This window comes from Halictus rubicundus, chromosome 16, assembly GCF_050948215.1.
Source record: "Halictus rubicundus isolate RS-2024b chromosome 16, iyHalRubi1_principal, whole genome shotgun sequence".
In the NCBI taxonomy this organism is placed as follows: Eukaryota; Metazoa; Arthropoda; class Insecta; order Hymenoptera; family Halictidae; genus Halictus; species Halictus rubicundus.
In genome coordinates, this window is record NC_135164.1 from 7,851,894 (window position 1) to 7,865,019 (window position 13,126).

Here is a 13,126-nt window from a genome sequence, read left to right on the forward strand (position 1 = left end):
GTCATATCTGCATCATAAAATCCGCAAATTAACAACGTCATCCGCTTTTACATTCAGCGCCGGCTCGAAATATCAGCGTATTGATCATGGCTGAAAAGCGCCGCGCCGAAAAAGGATATCTTTCGGCTCCGATTGCACAGGCTGGTACTTTTCAGTTCGCAAATTCGTCGGCCGAAATTTCGCCGGAAATTCTGAATACCGTCGAACGCGTTGAAACGATCAGGCCAACGACCGATAAACCGTTGCACGAGACGCGAAAAAAAGGCCGCCAACATAAGCGTTCACTTATTGCTGTAATCCTTAAAAATTCTCATTTGCGCAGCACACAAGGCATGCCTCCACGAACACATGCTATAATAAAAGCAGAAGGCTTCTGGTTTGAGTATTAAGTGCTAAATAAATTCTCGGTGCAAAACACACGGCACCCTTGCACTCGATAAAAATGATTATTCCATGATTCCAAACAATTTTCACACTATCACATTGCTTCGGATTTAGTAAATTGCTAAACATTTGAGTGTGATGCGAATAAATGTACTATGCTGTATCTACTAGTCGTACAGTTTTGGAAGTGCAATGTGTACGGTTTTGTATGAAACGTTTTTGCACTAGTTTTGTATGAAACATTTTTGTACTAGTTTTGTATGAAACATTTTTGTACTAGTTTTGTATGAAACATTTTTGTACTAGTTTTGTATGAAACATTTTTGTACTAGTTTTGTATGAAACATTTTTGTACTAGTTTTGTATGAAACATTTTTGTACTAGTTTCGTATGAAACATTTTTGTACTAGTTTTGTATGAAACATTTTTGTACTAGTTTTGTATGAAACATTTTTGTACTAGTTTTGTATGAAACATGTTTGTACTAGTTTTGTATGAAACATTTTTGTACTAGTTTCGTATGAAACATTTTTGTACTAGTTTTGTATGAAACATTTTTGTACTAGTTTTGTATGAAACATTTTTGTACTAGTTTTGTATGAAACATTTTTGTACTAGTTTTGTATGAAACATTTTTGTACTAGTTTTGTATGAAACATTTTTGTACTAGTTTTGTATGAAACATTTTTGTACTAGTTTTGTATGAAACATTTTTGTACTAGTTTTGTATGAAACATTTTTGTACTAGTTTTGTATGAAACATTTTTGTACTAGATTCGCATATAATGGAGCTGTTTCGCGTAATTATTTTTCAATAAGATTAAGATCCGAAACACGCGTAAGAACGGTGAAACTCTGAGCTATTTCAAATTCCAGATTGTTCCATACAATGCCCAGAATTAAATAAACAATATTCACTATTCAGCATCTTCGCTGAGACAATTACGGGGCGATCCAAATCTCGAGAATATCGTAAAGCTCAATACTGCAATTAGCAAATGAAACATGACAGAATGGAAATATTGATCGTTTCTTGAGTAGAAACTCATGTGAAATCCGAGGCTTCTCAAACTGTTGACGATCCCGTTTTAACGGACACGTGAATACTGATTTTCTGGAAAAGTGGTATCACTGGTTCAACTTTGCTGCTCGGTGCGGTTGGGATTTGCCGCGTCCCACCTGAGCCAACGAATCGGTTAATTTGCAGGACATTCTGCTCGTCGGCGTAGCAGGTGGAGATACCTGTCATGAAAGGGAAATTAAGGTTCATCGTGCCAACAAAGTGTCAATCTTACGATGGCCTCCGCCGCGGCCGGCCCACACGGGCTGTGTACGCCGAGCAACAGCCGAGTCAAATACAAATACCGTGTTCGCGATGGTCAATGCCACGCAACGTACACGCTTCACGTGGGCAGAGACTAATGGTGGCCCATAAGCGCGCGGATCACCGAACGGAGAGCAACAGTCCCGCGGAACGTATCTGCGCTCGGTTATCGCGATGCCAAATGCCATACACGCTTTACTGCTACGTGATTAATGCACCCTATTCAACCTAGGACACGGCACTCTTCGCTAAACCTCCGAACTTCGTGCTCTCCTCGATACCGTGCGCGCGCCTTGTTATCGATATTTAAAGAAACATTGCCAGGACACGGGGCTGCCTCGTAACCGGCTCGACAGTTGTCAGTCGATCCGGACCTTGGCGATTATTTATCATACACTCCGCGACAAAAGGATCGCACACCCCAAATCGAATCAGACTTCTCACTCGACCCGTTTCGCTGCAAACAGCAAAGTCTCGATCCAAGCCCAATCACTCGCGTCCCTGCTGTGACATAGATCGTGTAGGGCTACTATTTTCTATAATATTTTCTTGTGACCGCGTCGACATACCGTCGATTAACACTAGGTTTACGGAGCACTAAAAGTGAATATTTTACATTCTTTTATAAAAATAAGAAGAATGTGTCTGTTCAAGTTTTTTAACCATTTTTGCATAATATATACCTAAAGAAATACATTTATTCACAATCTCAATAATCGTAAATTAAACCAGTAAGTACAGTTCAAATGATATCGTGTTTAGGAAAATGCCACGAATAAGTTGAGGAAAGTTCGGTACAAAAGTAGTGAAAAATAAAGAAGTTTTGTAATTGGATTAGTAGTGGTTCTTGGCCCCTCGTGAGGTAGAGGAGGGGATAGGCGAACTAAGATCGTGTAGCTCCGTTCGGCTTAGATCGAGGCTTTACTGCACTCATAGACATCCAATGGGAAATCTTCTTCGAAATTGAACGAAGTAATTTTGAGACGTTTATTTTGTAACAGAAGCCTAATATTGCTAGCCTGTATTGCTTATTAATCTGTCTACCTTTCATTTATTAACTCCGCACGCTTTATGTTCAATATTTTTACGGAATTGCCTTATAATATATCGTGACGGTTTTTGCGTTTACTGCACCACACGAATGGCACATTTTGCGTTTGAGCATTCCGTGTTCAAAGACTTTACACTAAATCTATTAACCCTTTGCACTCGAGTGGTGACTCTGAAGCACCACTAGAAATTACAAAAAATATTACAAAATATTTGTAACATTACAAAATTTCTATGTAATAGATCACTAAACATTTAAATATTATACGTGGAAATCGGATCAGTTTCGTATGAATAAAATGAAAATATTCCAAGACGGAAGAAAAATTTAGATTTAGAATGAAAATAGCGCCGAGTGCAAAGGGTTAAAAGTGTGTGTTGGTTTATAAAAATTGAGTTTATTTAGATCCTGTACAAATTACAAGGTTAACAAATGTATCATTTAATCATTCTCTGTGGAAGTGGATCCATCTTTGTGATTTTAATGATTGTGAGATATAAAATCGGAAACCGGTCATCCGACCGGCAGTGGTAGGTTTAATGTTAAGTAAAGCAGGGTTGAAAAATAGTAAATGGAAACTCACCGGCACCTTCCCGTTAGGCTTCTCCGGACCGTTGTTTTCCAATAATGGTGCGCTGCTGCTTTTCCCACCCATTTCTCCAGCCAGAGGCTCTGGTTTCAGCTGAAGACTCGCTGCCGAAGGGGATGACGGTGGACGCGGGGGTGTTTCCAACAATTCGCCAGAACTTAAAGAACTGCTCGCGGTTGTGGACAGACCTGTACACGAAGAAAACGAGTTCTGGTAATTATGCTTCCTGTCACGCGAGTCGTTAACCGTTTCGAATATTCTTCCACATAAGCCTTAACCCCTAACTCTTCCACCCTGTCGTATATCCCATTCTAATTTGTACAGGGTGTTTCCTAGTTTTCCGGCAAATATTTAATGTAGCCTGAGGATCATTGAATTTTAATAAGGGTCATTAAAAATTTTGGAATCCTTATTTCAAAATGACCTGCACCAAGAAATTCAGAATGCAATAAATAGCATACTACACAGGTGTCAAGCTTGTGTCAATGTAGGTTATTTTGAAATAAAGATTTAAAAATACTGAACTTTCTGTACACATTAAGAAATATCTTCCAAGAATAGTTTATGCGAATTGTTACAACAAACAGCGTTGCCATCCGTGAACTCTTCTGAACTGAACCAATATTAATATTCTTATATTAAGAAATTGTATGAGAATTGCCCGTAAATTTGTTCATTCAAAAAATGATCAAAAACAAAGTTCCAATCATGATCGCTGCTGAAGAAAAAATCGTGCAGCAAGTGGTTAACCGAAATAATATTTGTACCGTGCATTTATTATTGGGGGCGTCGCAATAAATTATTTCACTGCATGACACAGAATCCGTGAACGTTATAAAACACAGTTAATTGAGGAATAAAACCGACGTGCACGGTTCCGGGCGCAAAAACACCAGTCATCGCGCGGCCATTAAGGGACGTCGTATAAATCCACCGTCCATTTTATTTCGACTCGGTACACTTCACCGGGTTATGAATATTTATACGCTTCATCGATTTCCGTGGGGACCGCGCGCAAACGTTAATTTTCACCGAAATTTTTCCGATTCTAATTGGTTCGCAAACGGACGGGACAGAAGCGGTGTTTGACTTTGGAAAATATTGTCGTTTCGAACGGGGGAGCTTTCATGCCGCGCGTAATTTGCATCTCCGTGGAACGGATATGCGTGCAACGTGTTTAGAGGCTCCATTAGCGCGCCGATGGATCGGTGTGCGCGTTAATGAACACTCACACAACGGCAGATTCGTCGGTCGGAGGGGCTTCAACCTGGGGAGGGTGTCGTCGAGGCCGCTGCTGCTGTCCACCGCGTCCTGGGAATATTGGTCGTCGGTTTCTTTCGTCTGCGTGTGCACGCTCTCGCGTTTGATCCACACGTCCTGCGAATGCTTGTCGTTCCGCGAGCCTAACTTCGACGGACGCCGCCGGATCCTCTCCCACGTCTCCTTGCGGTGACACTTGCTCGACGACGGGGCTGCAACGGTCAAACGAAACACGCTTTGCCAACGACTCGAATCTCGTTCGCGTTTTCAGACTCCACTCATTAGGGAGGATTGATACATAGAAAGGTTTCATACGTTTTTATATTCTCCACGTGAAAAACAAAAGTGAAGTGTACACTAGAATGGAGCTACACTCGACGAAAATTATTTTGCTAGATTTTCTTTGTCTCACCCCCCAGAATTGTGACACTTGTTGGGGAATTGATCTGCAAAAACTTTGGGATTGGTGCATGGGAACCCGGTTCGCATCAAATTTGAAAGTTTTGAATTGTTTAAATCTTGACGGTAAAAATATGTTATGATGTATCGTTGGATTTGTCTGTTTTTACTCTTTAACCCTTAAATGCATGAGTGGGGTCCGCAAAGGACACCAGTGTTGGATTTTGTGTTAACATTATTAGCCGCGCCATTTGTGAACTGAGAGTTCAGCTATTTGCTTCTGTCGATATTTAGGTTATGTTTAATGTGTTTACAGAAATAAATTGTTGCTGTAATCAAAGTTAGCAAGGAATTAGGTAAGTGGGGTCCTGAATGGACCCAATGCATGCATTCACGTTCCTAATATTTAGTTTACCTATGCACTTAAGGGTTCAGGATACACATAGCATAAACTGTTGTTAAGGGAGAAAACATTTTCAAGCTTTCATTAATAGAATAGTGTCATCCAAGCATGACTGGTGTTAATCTGAAATTGTTTTATTATTCTGGTTATTGAACCTTCGGATTGAGATTTCGCACACATATTTGCCGGTGTTTCCTTTTCTGCTGTACAATATGTGCGAGCGACACGTGAACAAAATTGGGCAACGCTTCGAATAATTCTATTCTAAGGTTGACATGAAATATGAATGATGCTACGTTTAAGGGACGATTTGGCAGAGATTTTCGAGTGTAAGAAGACAGGTTTGAAGAAAAGATAATCGACTTACACTTAACTATCCGTCGATCTGTACTCCTCGGTGGACTGGCAGTGCCAATGCCACTTTCAAGCGGAGACGCTCTGTCGGTCGTATCCGGCGACAGACTTCCGGAGGAAATCTCATCCATGCTCTGAAGTAGATCCTGCGACGAGGACGAGGATCTATTGTCGTCGTCGACGGTGTCTTGCGGGGAAGCTGGATCCAATGTGCTCTCATCTTGTAACGACTGAGAGTCCATTTGCGATTCCGCTGGGAACATCAATTTAAAGATAAGAATGAGACTATTTGTACCCGTCAAGCTCTTTTCGCGCGCAAAGTTGCGGAAGGTGACGATTTGAATTTGCGTGGACCACGAGGCGACATTAACTCACGTGCTTGCACTCACGAAACAATAAACGTACGTTGATATTATTTTAATGCACATAACTGACCAGTTGTATCATCGCAACACCTGCAGACAATTAATCTTTTGTTTTACGAAAGGATTGTTGGAATGCTGAGAGATACACTCATTTTTCAGCAAACAAACAAACAATTCACCGCTGATGATACGTTTGATTGATACGTATGAACCGATAATTGAGAAATTTGGGGAACAGGGATTTTCGTTGATCTTCTTTTGAATTATATGAAATTTATCGTCCGTCGGATGAGAAGACAAAATGGAACCTCGAATAATGATCGTCGAGGAAAGATGACAGAAGTTTTAAGGGCACTGGAACGTAGAGGAAACTTACCCCGAGGTGACTCGCAATCGCTGACCCACGTGAAGCTCGAACTTCTCGAAATAGCTGGCGAAGTTTGCGTCGCCATGTCAGAACAAGTGAGCGAATCCAGAGGTGGACCGTTCGCGCAACACGAGCCAGAGCCATTTCGAATCTTCGATAACAGTGACTGAAGAGAAATTGGTAGCTGAAAGTATATTGACTCATTAGTCGGAGGAGAGATTCAAACTTCGGAATCCTGTCATCGGATTTCTACGAAGAAGTGTCATTTATAAAGCGCGGTGACACGTCGATCTCTGCAGAACTAGGATTTTTTGAAAAAATTATCGGTACAATTATTTTATTACAAAATGTAAATGTTTCGTGCAGGAAAATCAATAAATACGAGGGAGATCGTTACAGCGTGGATTATGTTCATTTAAGAAAAAAATTGATTAGCTGAACCAGTAAAAACATTTATGTACCGTAGAGCGTCAACGATCCGAATTATCTCGATTAAGCAATTCTAGGTTTAATTCCTGCAGTATAAGTCGAGTGAGTAAATATTTCTTTAATTATCCGAGCAATTCGATTTTTCGAACCTACCTTGGTCACAATTAGCACAAATAATTAACGCTCTAGTGTGATCGAAGAATATCAAAATGGCGATTTCACTGTTCGCTCGAGACTTTTTAAAAAAAATCGCGCTTATTTAACCCTTTGCACTCGACGCTATTTTCATTCTAAAACTAAATTTTTCTTCCGTTTTATTCATACGAAACTGATCCGATTTCCACATGTAATATGTAAATGTTTAGTAATCTGTTGAATACAAATTTTGTAATGTATCAAATACATTGTAATATTTTTCGTAATTTCATTGAAATAATGCCACAACAATTTCTAGTGGTGCTTCGGAGTCGCCACTCGAGTGCAAAGGGTTAAAAGACGTACGAGCACTTTCTCGACGGACTGTATTCGTCGGACAAAAAGAAAAGCAGTTATCAAAAAACTCACCGAGCCGGACCTCGAATTCTGCTCGTCCATTATTTTCTTGGCGTCGGCGTTCGCGATCCGTTCGAACTTGGCGCTATCGGGGCTGTCAGCCGACTCAACATTGTCATCTTCCGGCAGATCGCAGCTGACACCCACGTCGTTGCCCCTCGATCTCGAGAGGGAGAACTTCTTCAGATCGACCGGGCTGATCTGGCTGATATCCTTATCAGACTCGGACAACCTTTTCGCCGATACGTCCGAGCGTAAAGTCAACGGCGAGACGGCCCTCTTCTTGCCGTGGCCGTCCTTCGAATTAATCCGATCCGTGGCGGACGTCTCGTTCTCCGACCGAAGAAGAAAGTCTTGATCCGGCAACGAGGACACTCGCACGAGAACGACGTCCTCGGCGTTCTCGTGGAAGACGGGCGTGTGCTTCTTCCACAAGAGCTTCGAGAAGGGGGACTTCTTCTCCTCGGTCGGCGTGACCGGCGCCGATCTCGCCCCGTTGCCCTCGAACGATCTCATCCCAACCGTCGGAATTTTATCCCGATCGAAATCGTAGTCGGGATCGGTGTGATCCTCGTTGTTGCGTCGTATCCTGGCCAGCCTCGGTGTCCTCCTTCGTTTCTGGCTCGTCAGATTCAACGGCAGACTGGTCTTCCTGTGGGCGTCCGCTCGTTGTCGCGGCGGTAATTTCGCGTTCGATTCGCCGATCGGTTTATCGTCGTCGTCGTCGTCGTCGTCGTCGACGCGAACCTTCTCCGCGAGGCATAGGTTGTAAGGCGTGGCGACGACCTTGACGTCGACTTCATTGGTCCTCGTGCTTATTTCTACGTGTTTCTTTGGTTGATCATCATAGCTGTTGTCCAGGTAGTTCGCGCGCGATCTCTCCCTCTCGTGGCCACGATCCAGCTGCGAGGGTAGGCTGGCACTGTTCCGATCGATTTGATTACCCATCAAGCTGATCGGGGACGGATCGTTCGGCTCGTCGTAGTCCGAGTTCAGGACATCCTCGGACCGGTAACGTTCCTCCCGTCTGTCTATCAGACCCTGCAAGTTCCCCGGCAGACTGCCGCTCTTTCCACGGCCAGCTTCCGTCGATACGACCCGATCTTGCGGCTCGTCGTAGTCCGAGTTCAACAGGAAGCGATACTCTGTCTCGTCGGCGAACAACTTTCCATTTCGTCGATCACGGCTCTCCTTGTTTTGCCGGCCGGATGATCGATCGGTGCTCGTCTCGCACGAGCTTCCCGCGGAACTCTCGCTGTCCGATATGCCGAACTCGTTCAGCAGCTCCTTGTACTGCACGATCCTCGAGTCTTCCTTGTTTCGACGACGCCGGTCGGGCTCCTGTCGCGATTTCTCTTTGCTCAGCTCGTTGATTTCGTTCGCGATGATTGTGTTCAACTCCGCCAGGATATTGTTCGACCAGTCGCCTATATCGTCCGTGAAGGTGCAGCATCTGCCTACGGAGTTCTGTCTTCGGAACGCGCAGGCCTTTGACGGACGCGGCTTTGTACCGTACCGATCGTCCGTGAACCTAACCGGCTGGACCGTCGCTTGCGTAGGATACTTCGGCTCCTCCGACACCGTCAACGGCGTCGTCGGCGCTGATTCTATGATCTCACCGATCTCCTCCTGCACAGAACAAACAACACTGTTCAGAAAAGTTCGCGGAAACAACGTGGTCTTGTGTGCCTATTAACCCTTAAGGGGGCCGGCATGGTTTGAAATCCGTATACGTATGCAAAGGTCAAAATCTAGACAAACTGCCGCTTCAATATTGCAATGAGCAGTTTAGAAGTGGTCAATTGTGTTTCCTGAAAGTCCAATCTACGTCTGTATGGAGCCCAAATTGCGAATTTCTACCTCATCGTGGAGTAATTTGTAATATTCGGCAGAAAATTCGAATTCCGAAGCAAGTATGACGTCGCAAGATGGCTGCCGGCCCCCTTAAGGCCCGGGATGGTCACGTGACTTTTTGATCAATAATTTCCAATCACAGACTTAAGATCCGTCTTGGTCTTGATCCTAAGTCTGTGACTAAACTTATCACGTTTTTTGCTCTGTATTATCGATGTCATGAATTCTCACGCCAGTGCAATAAGTTTTTGATTTCGAAGAGAATCGAGTCAAAATATAGCTCAATTTGTAGCCGGAGATATTTTCTAGCGCTGCTCTCGATTTAATCAAGAAAATTCATCCAATGGCAGAAAAATGCTTGGATTCGAAGTGTCTCGTGTTTGGTGTCGTTTCAATCAGCAAGATGTCACGTATATGACTAAAATTTTGATATCGCTTAACACGTTGAACGCGACGTAAGTCATATGTGGCTGACGGAATTATTTGTGCAGGTCTTAAAATGAATTTTTACGTTGATATATTCATTGTACGAAACTTAACTAGGATTTGTAACATGCAAGAAAGTTGGAGGATTACTCCGTATCGTACATTTAATTTTTTTGCAATTTTTATTTCATTAAATAACTTACTTTGATTTTATGGAATTTTTGGGGTTTCTAGTTTGGCGTTCAAAGTGTTAAAGATACAATTTTAGATGTGACTAATAAATGTCAAGAAATACCGGTGACTTCGTAACACTAAAGTGTGAAAGTTCAAAATTTGATAGAGGAACTATGCTATGGAATCATGTCATTCTTGAAAATATAAATGCTAATAAATCAATCTAACCAATCCAGACCGGGAACTAATTCAGTCAGTATTTTATGGATGTTTCGTTATGAATATTGAGTTCCAATTATGTTATAATTTTAACTATTCTTTGCTGTGGATAACTGTGATTAACAGCAAACTACTTGTAGTCGACGATTTTATAATTGATCGACTGTAATTTCCTTTTTTGTTACAAAACCAAAAGGAAATATTGAGGATAACGAATTTATGTTACGCCTCAGCATAATTAAGGATGTTTGAAAATAATCAGAAAATCTCCCGTGGAATCAATTCATGTAAAAGCTGCTGTGTGTGCCTTCCTAAATCGAGTTGAGCTTTTGTTTGATTGCAATAAAGATGTTGAAAGATCTTGACAAATGCGCCATGATACGAGAAATTTTGTCAGACATATTGCAAATCGCTGGCACGTTCGCTATCGCAACGAACAGCATGTTTGAAGCGTTGAAACTCTTTCGACATGGATCGATACTGTAAAAAAGATGCTAGATTTTACACGTTTGTAGCACCTCTTAACAAATACTTTTATTTCGCGTTAAATTCCGCAAAAACCTGTCGGAGAGGAAATAGGTATCAGATCACTTCCCGCATTCGCAAAACCAGTACAGAGAAATGCGAACTGCCATAAGCTTCCGCAGTTTAACGATCGCTTGCGTAACGCCTGCGAACAATTAAATCCGTCGGAACCGAATCACTCTGCAGTTAACGCGTCCATCGGATTAGCGTAAACGTGCCAAGAAAACTCGGACAAGTGTCGTGCAAACTGAACAGGTTTCTGATCGAGGTTAATTGATCGTTGCCCAGGCCGCCATAACTCCATAAATTAGAAACATCACTTTCTACGGTCGCGGCACCCGGCGAAAATCATTAGAAAAGAAAAGTGCCCGGGTGTCCGATTTTTCATTTCCCATGAGCGCCGGGCAACGTTCGCGAACAGCAGGTTCGCGTCGGCGCTGTCAGCATCATAACTGCTTCATTATGGACCGCTTTATAAATACGCTCCACCGATTTAAACCGCGCGTGCACATACCGCTCGGTTTCATTTCTCCCGCGACCGTTCGTACGACCATAACCGTCGTACGGTCCTATTGCTCGTGAAAACGATACCGGTCAATCCTCGACGATGAATAATCGATCGCGAAAACTACAGCTTTTCCATAGTGGCCAATTTGTTCGAACACGTGGACAAAATTCGTATTAGGTTGCTGCAAAAATAATTGCGGTTTTCGTTTGAGGAAAGATGGCAAACTGCCCTCAATAAATTAAGAAATGAAAACCTGAATTTACTACAAAGTTTGTTTTAGATTTCAAAATAATTGTTTAGGGTCCTCCTAATATTTAGTATTTACTAGTCACCAAAAATGTGTCCCCAGCTATATCGTGAAAATATTTCACTAATACAGTTTTATTTCGATATAAGGCAATGGCTCGGGGCCGGCTTTCGTCGTATTTCGGATAAGGGTACGAACGACTGCGGTATTGTCTACGGAGGCTTAAAATGAGTCGAATTTTATTACTTTATTTCTTTCAAAGAAATGATCGTGAAACATCGACAATTTCTCGAGAATCGGAAAAGTGTTCGAATACTTTTTGGGTACACTGTACATCCTGTCGATCGTCCTCTCGAATTCCGTCGAGCGTTCTCTCTTTTTCCGCGGTAACATTTTCATTTGCATCGAACGAGCGTCTCGTCAATCCACCTGGAAACCATGATGACGGTCTCCGTCTGTTCAATGGCGGATTTACATAAACCGAGGCCGTTCCGGCCGACTCGCGTTTCATAGTTGCGGGCGACGACTAAAAGATTGTCGTCACCTTCGACGTACAGACGATCTATCAAACCCCGTGGACTGCACTATACCCACCGGTAATGAAAAGGTTGATTAAACCTATTCCGGCTAGGTCGAATTGTGATTCCATCTAGCGAGATACTACGACGCCGATACCGCCGGTCCTGTCATTAATCAAACGGCGAACATTATTCGTGCGCAAGTTCCTTCGAAAGGGAAGCATTTACAGGCCAACAGGCAGCAATCAAAGTTACTATGAAACTGAAAAATTGATCGTGGCGAATTTCAATATTTTTCCGTTCACCATAATACGATATTATTCACACACACACACACACCCCTCTCCCCCCTTTTCACGTCCTCCCCTCCCTGTTCCCGTTGAAAGCTATCTTTTATTCGCGTTGATCGTCGTCGGGACACGACACGACGTTATAATCGAAGTTAGGAGAATAATTTATGCAATTTAGGTACGCTCGACGCGGCACCATATGGCAGTACTGCTTCCTCGAAATTGCATTCCCGCGTCGCCTTTAAGTAACTGCAAATTCAATTTGCACGAGTTAAGCGTAACGAACATCGATACAGTTTGCTCAAGACTCGCGCGATATCGATTGCAATTCCCGCTGGGAGGATTGATGGGCGCAGGGCTCTCGAACGCTGGATATCTCGAGGATATGTAGGCTTCGGTTATGAGCATGTCAGGTGAAATCATTTCTATCGTACATACGTCATTTAGGCTTCGTTCCTAATGCGCTTTCGATTCGCCGTTTAATCAGGAGAACAGGACTGTACCGTATGCTTGTGATACCAGGTTTTCACACGCGAAGTATCCGAATTTTAACCGTGAAATCAATTTGTCTACCAAAAGTAAACATTCTAAGTAACAGACTCTGAATTTTATGTATTTGTCGCAAAAAAATTGGTAGCTGTAATTCGAAACGGTAGAAAAATAAAATTAGCTTAAGAGCATTGATCTGCAAAAATTTTGATAACCAGAAAGACATTTCTAAAGAAATCCTATTGATTTTGAATCGTTTTGATCGATTGAAAGCAAGCGCCATTGTAACAAATCGATTCTGGATTTTATAACGAAAGTAATTTTAGCTGCAATTTGGGAGAATAGAAAAATTGAAGTAATTTGCTAAAATCGTTGAAGACGGAAAGTCATTTATCAGCT

General features: G+C 42.5%; 1 protein-coding gene across 1 annotated transcript in view; it reads right to left on the minus strand.

The window, feature by feature from the left end:
* Cv-c (RhoGTPase activating protein) overlaps window positions 1-13,126 on the minus strand; it is a 437,455-nt gene that overhangs the window by 275,486 nt on the left and 148,843 nt on the right. The window contains exons 3-7 of the mRNA XM_076802187.1: window positions 7,490-9,106; window positions 6,506-6,680; window positions 5,778-6,017; window positions 4,581-4,820; window positions 3,343-3,536 (exon numbers count right to left, since the gene is read on the minus strand). Of these exons, the coding sequence (XP_076658302.1) occupies window positions 3,343-3,536; window positions 4,581-4,820; window positions 5,778-6,017; window positions 6,506-6,680; window positions 7,490-9,106 (2,466 nt within the window). The remainder of the gene's footprint in view (window positions 1-3,342; window positions 3,537-4,580; window positions 4,821-5,777; window positions 6,018-6,505; window positions 6,681-7,489; window positions 9,107-13,126) is intronic.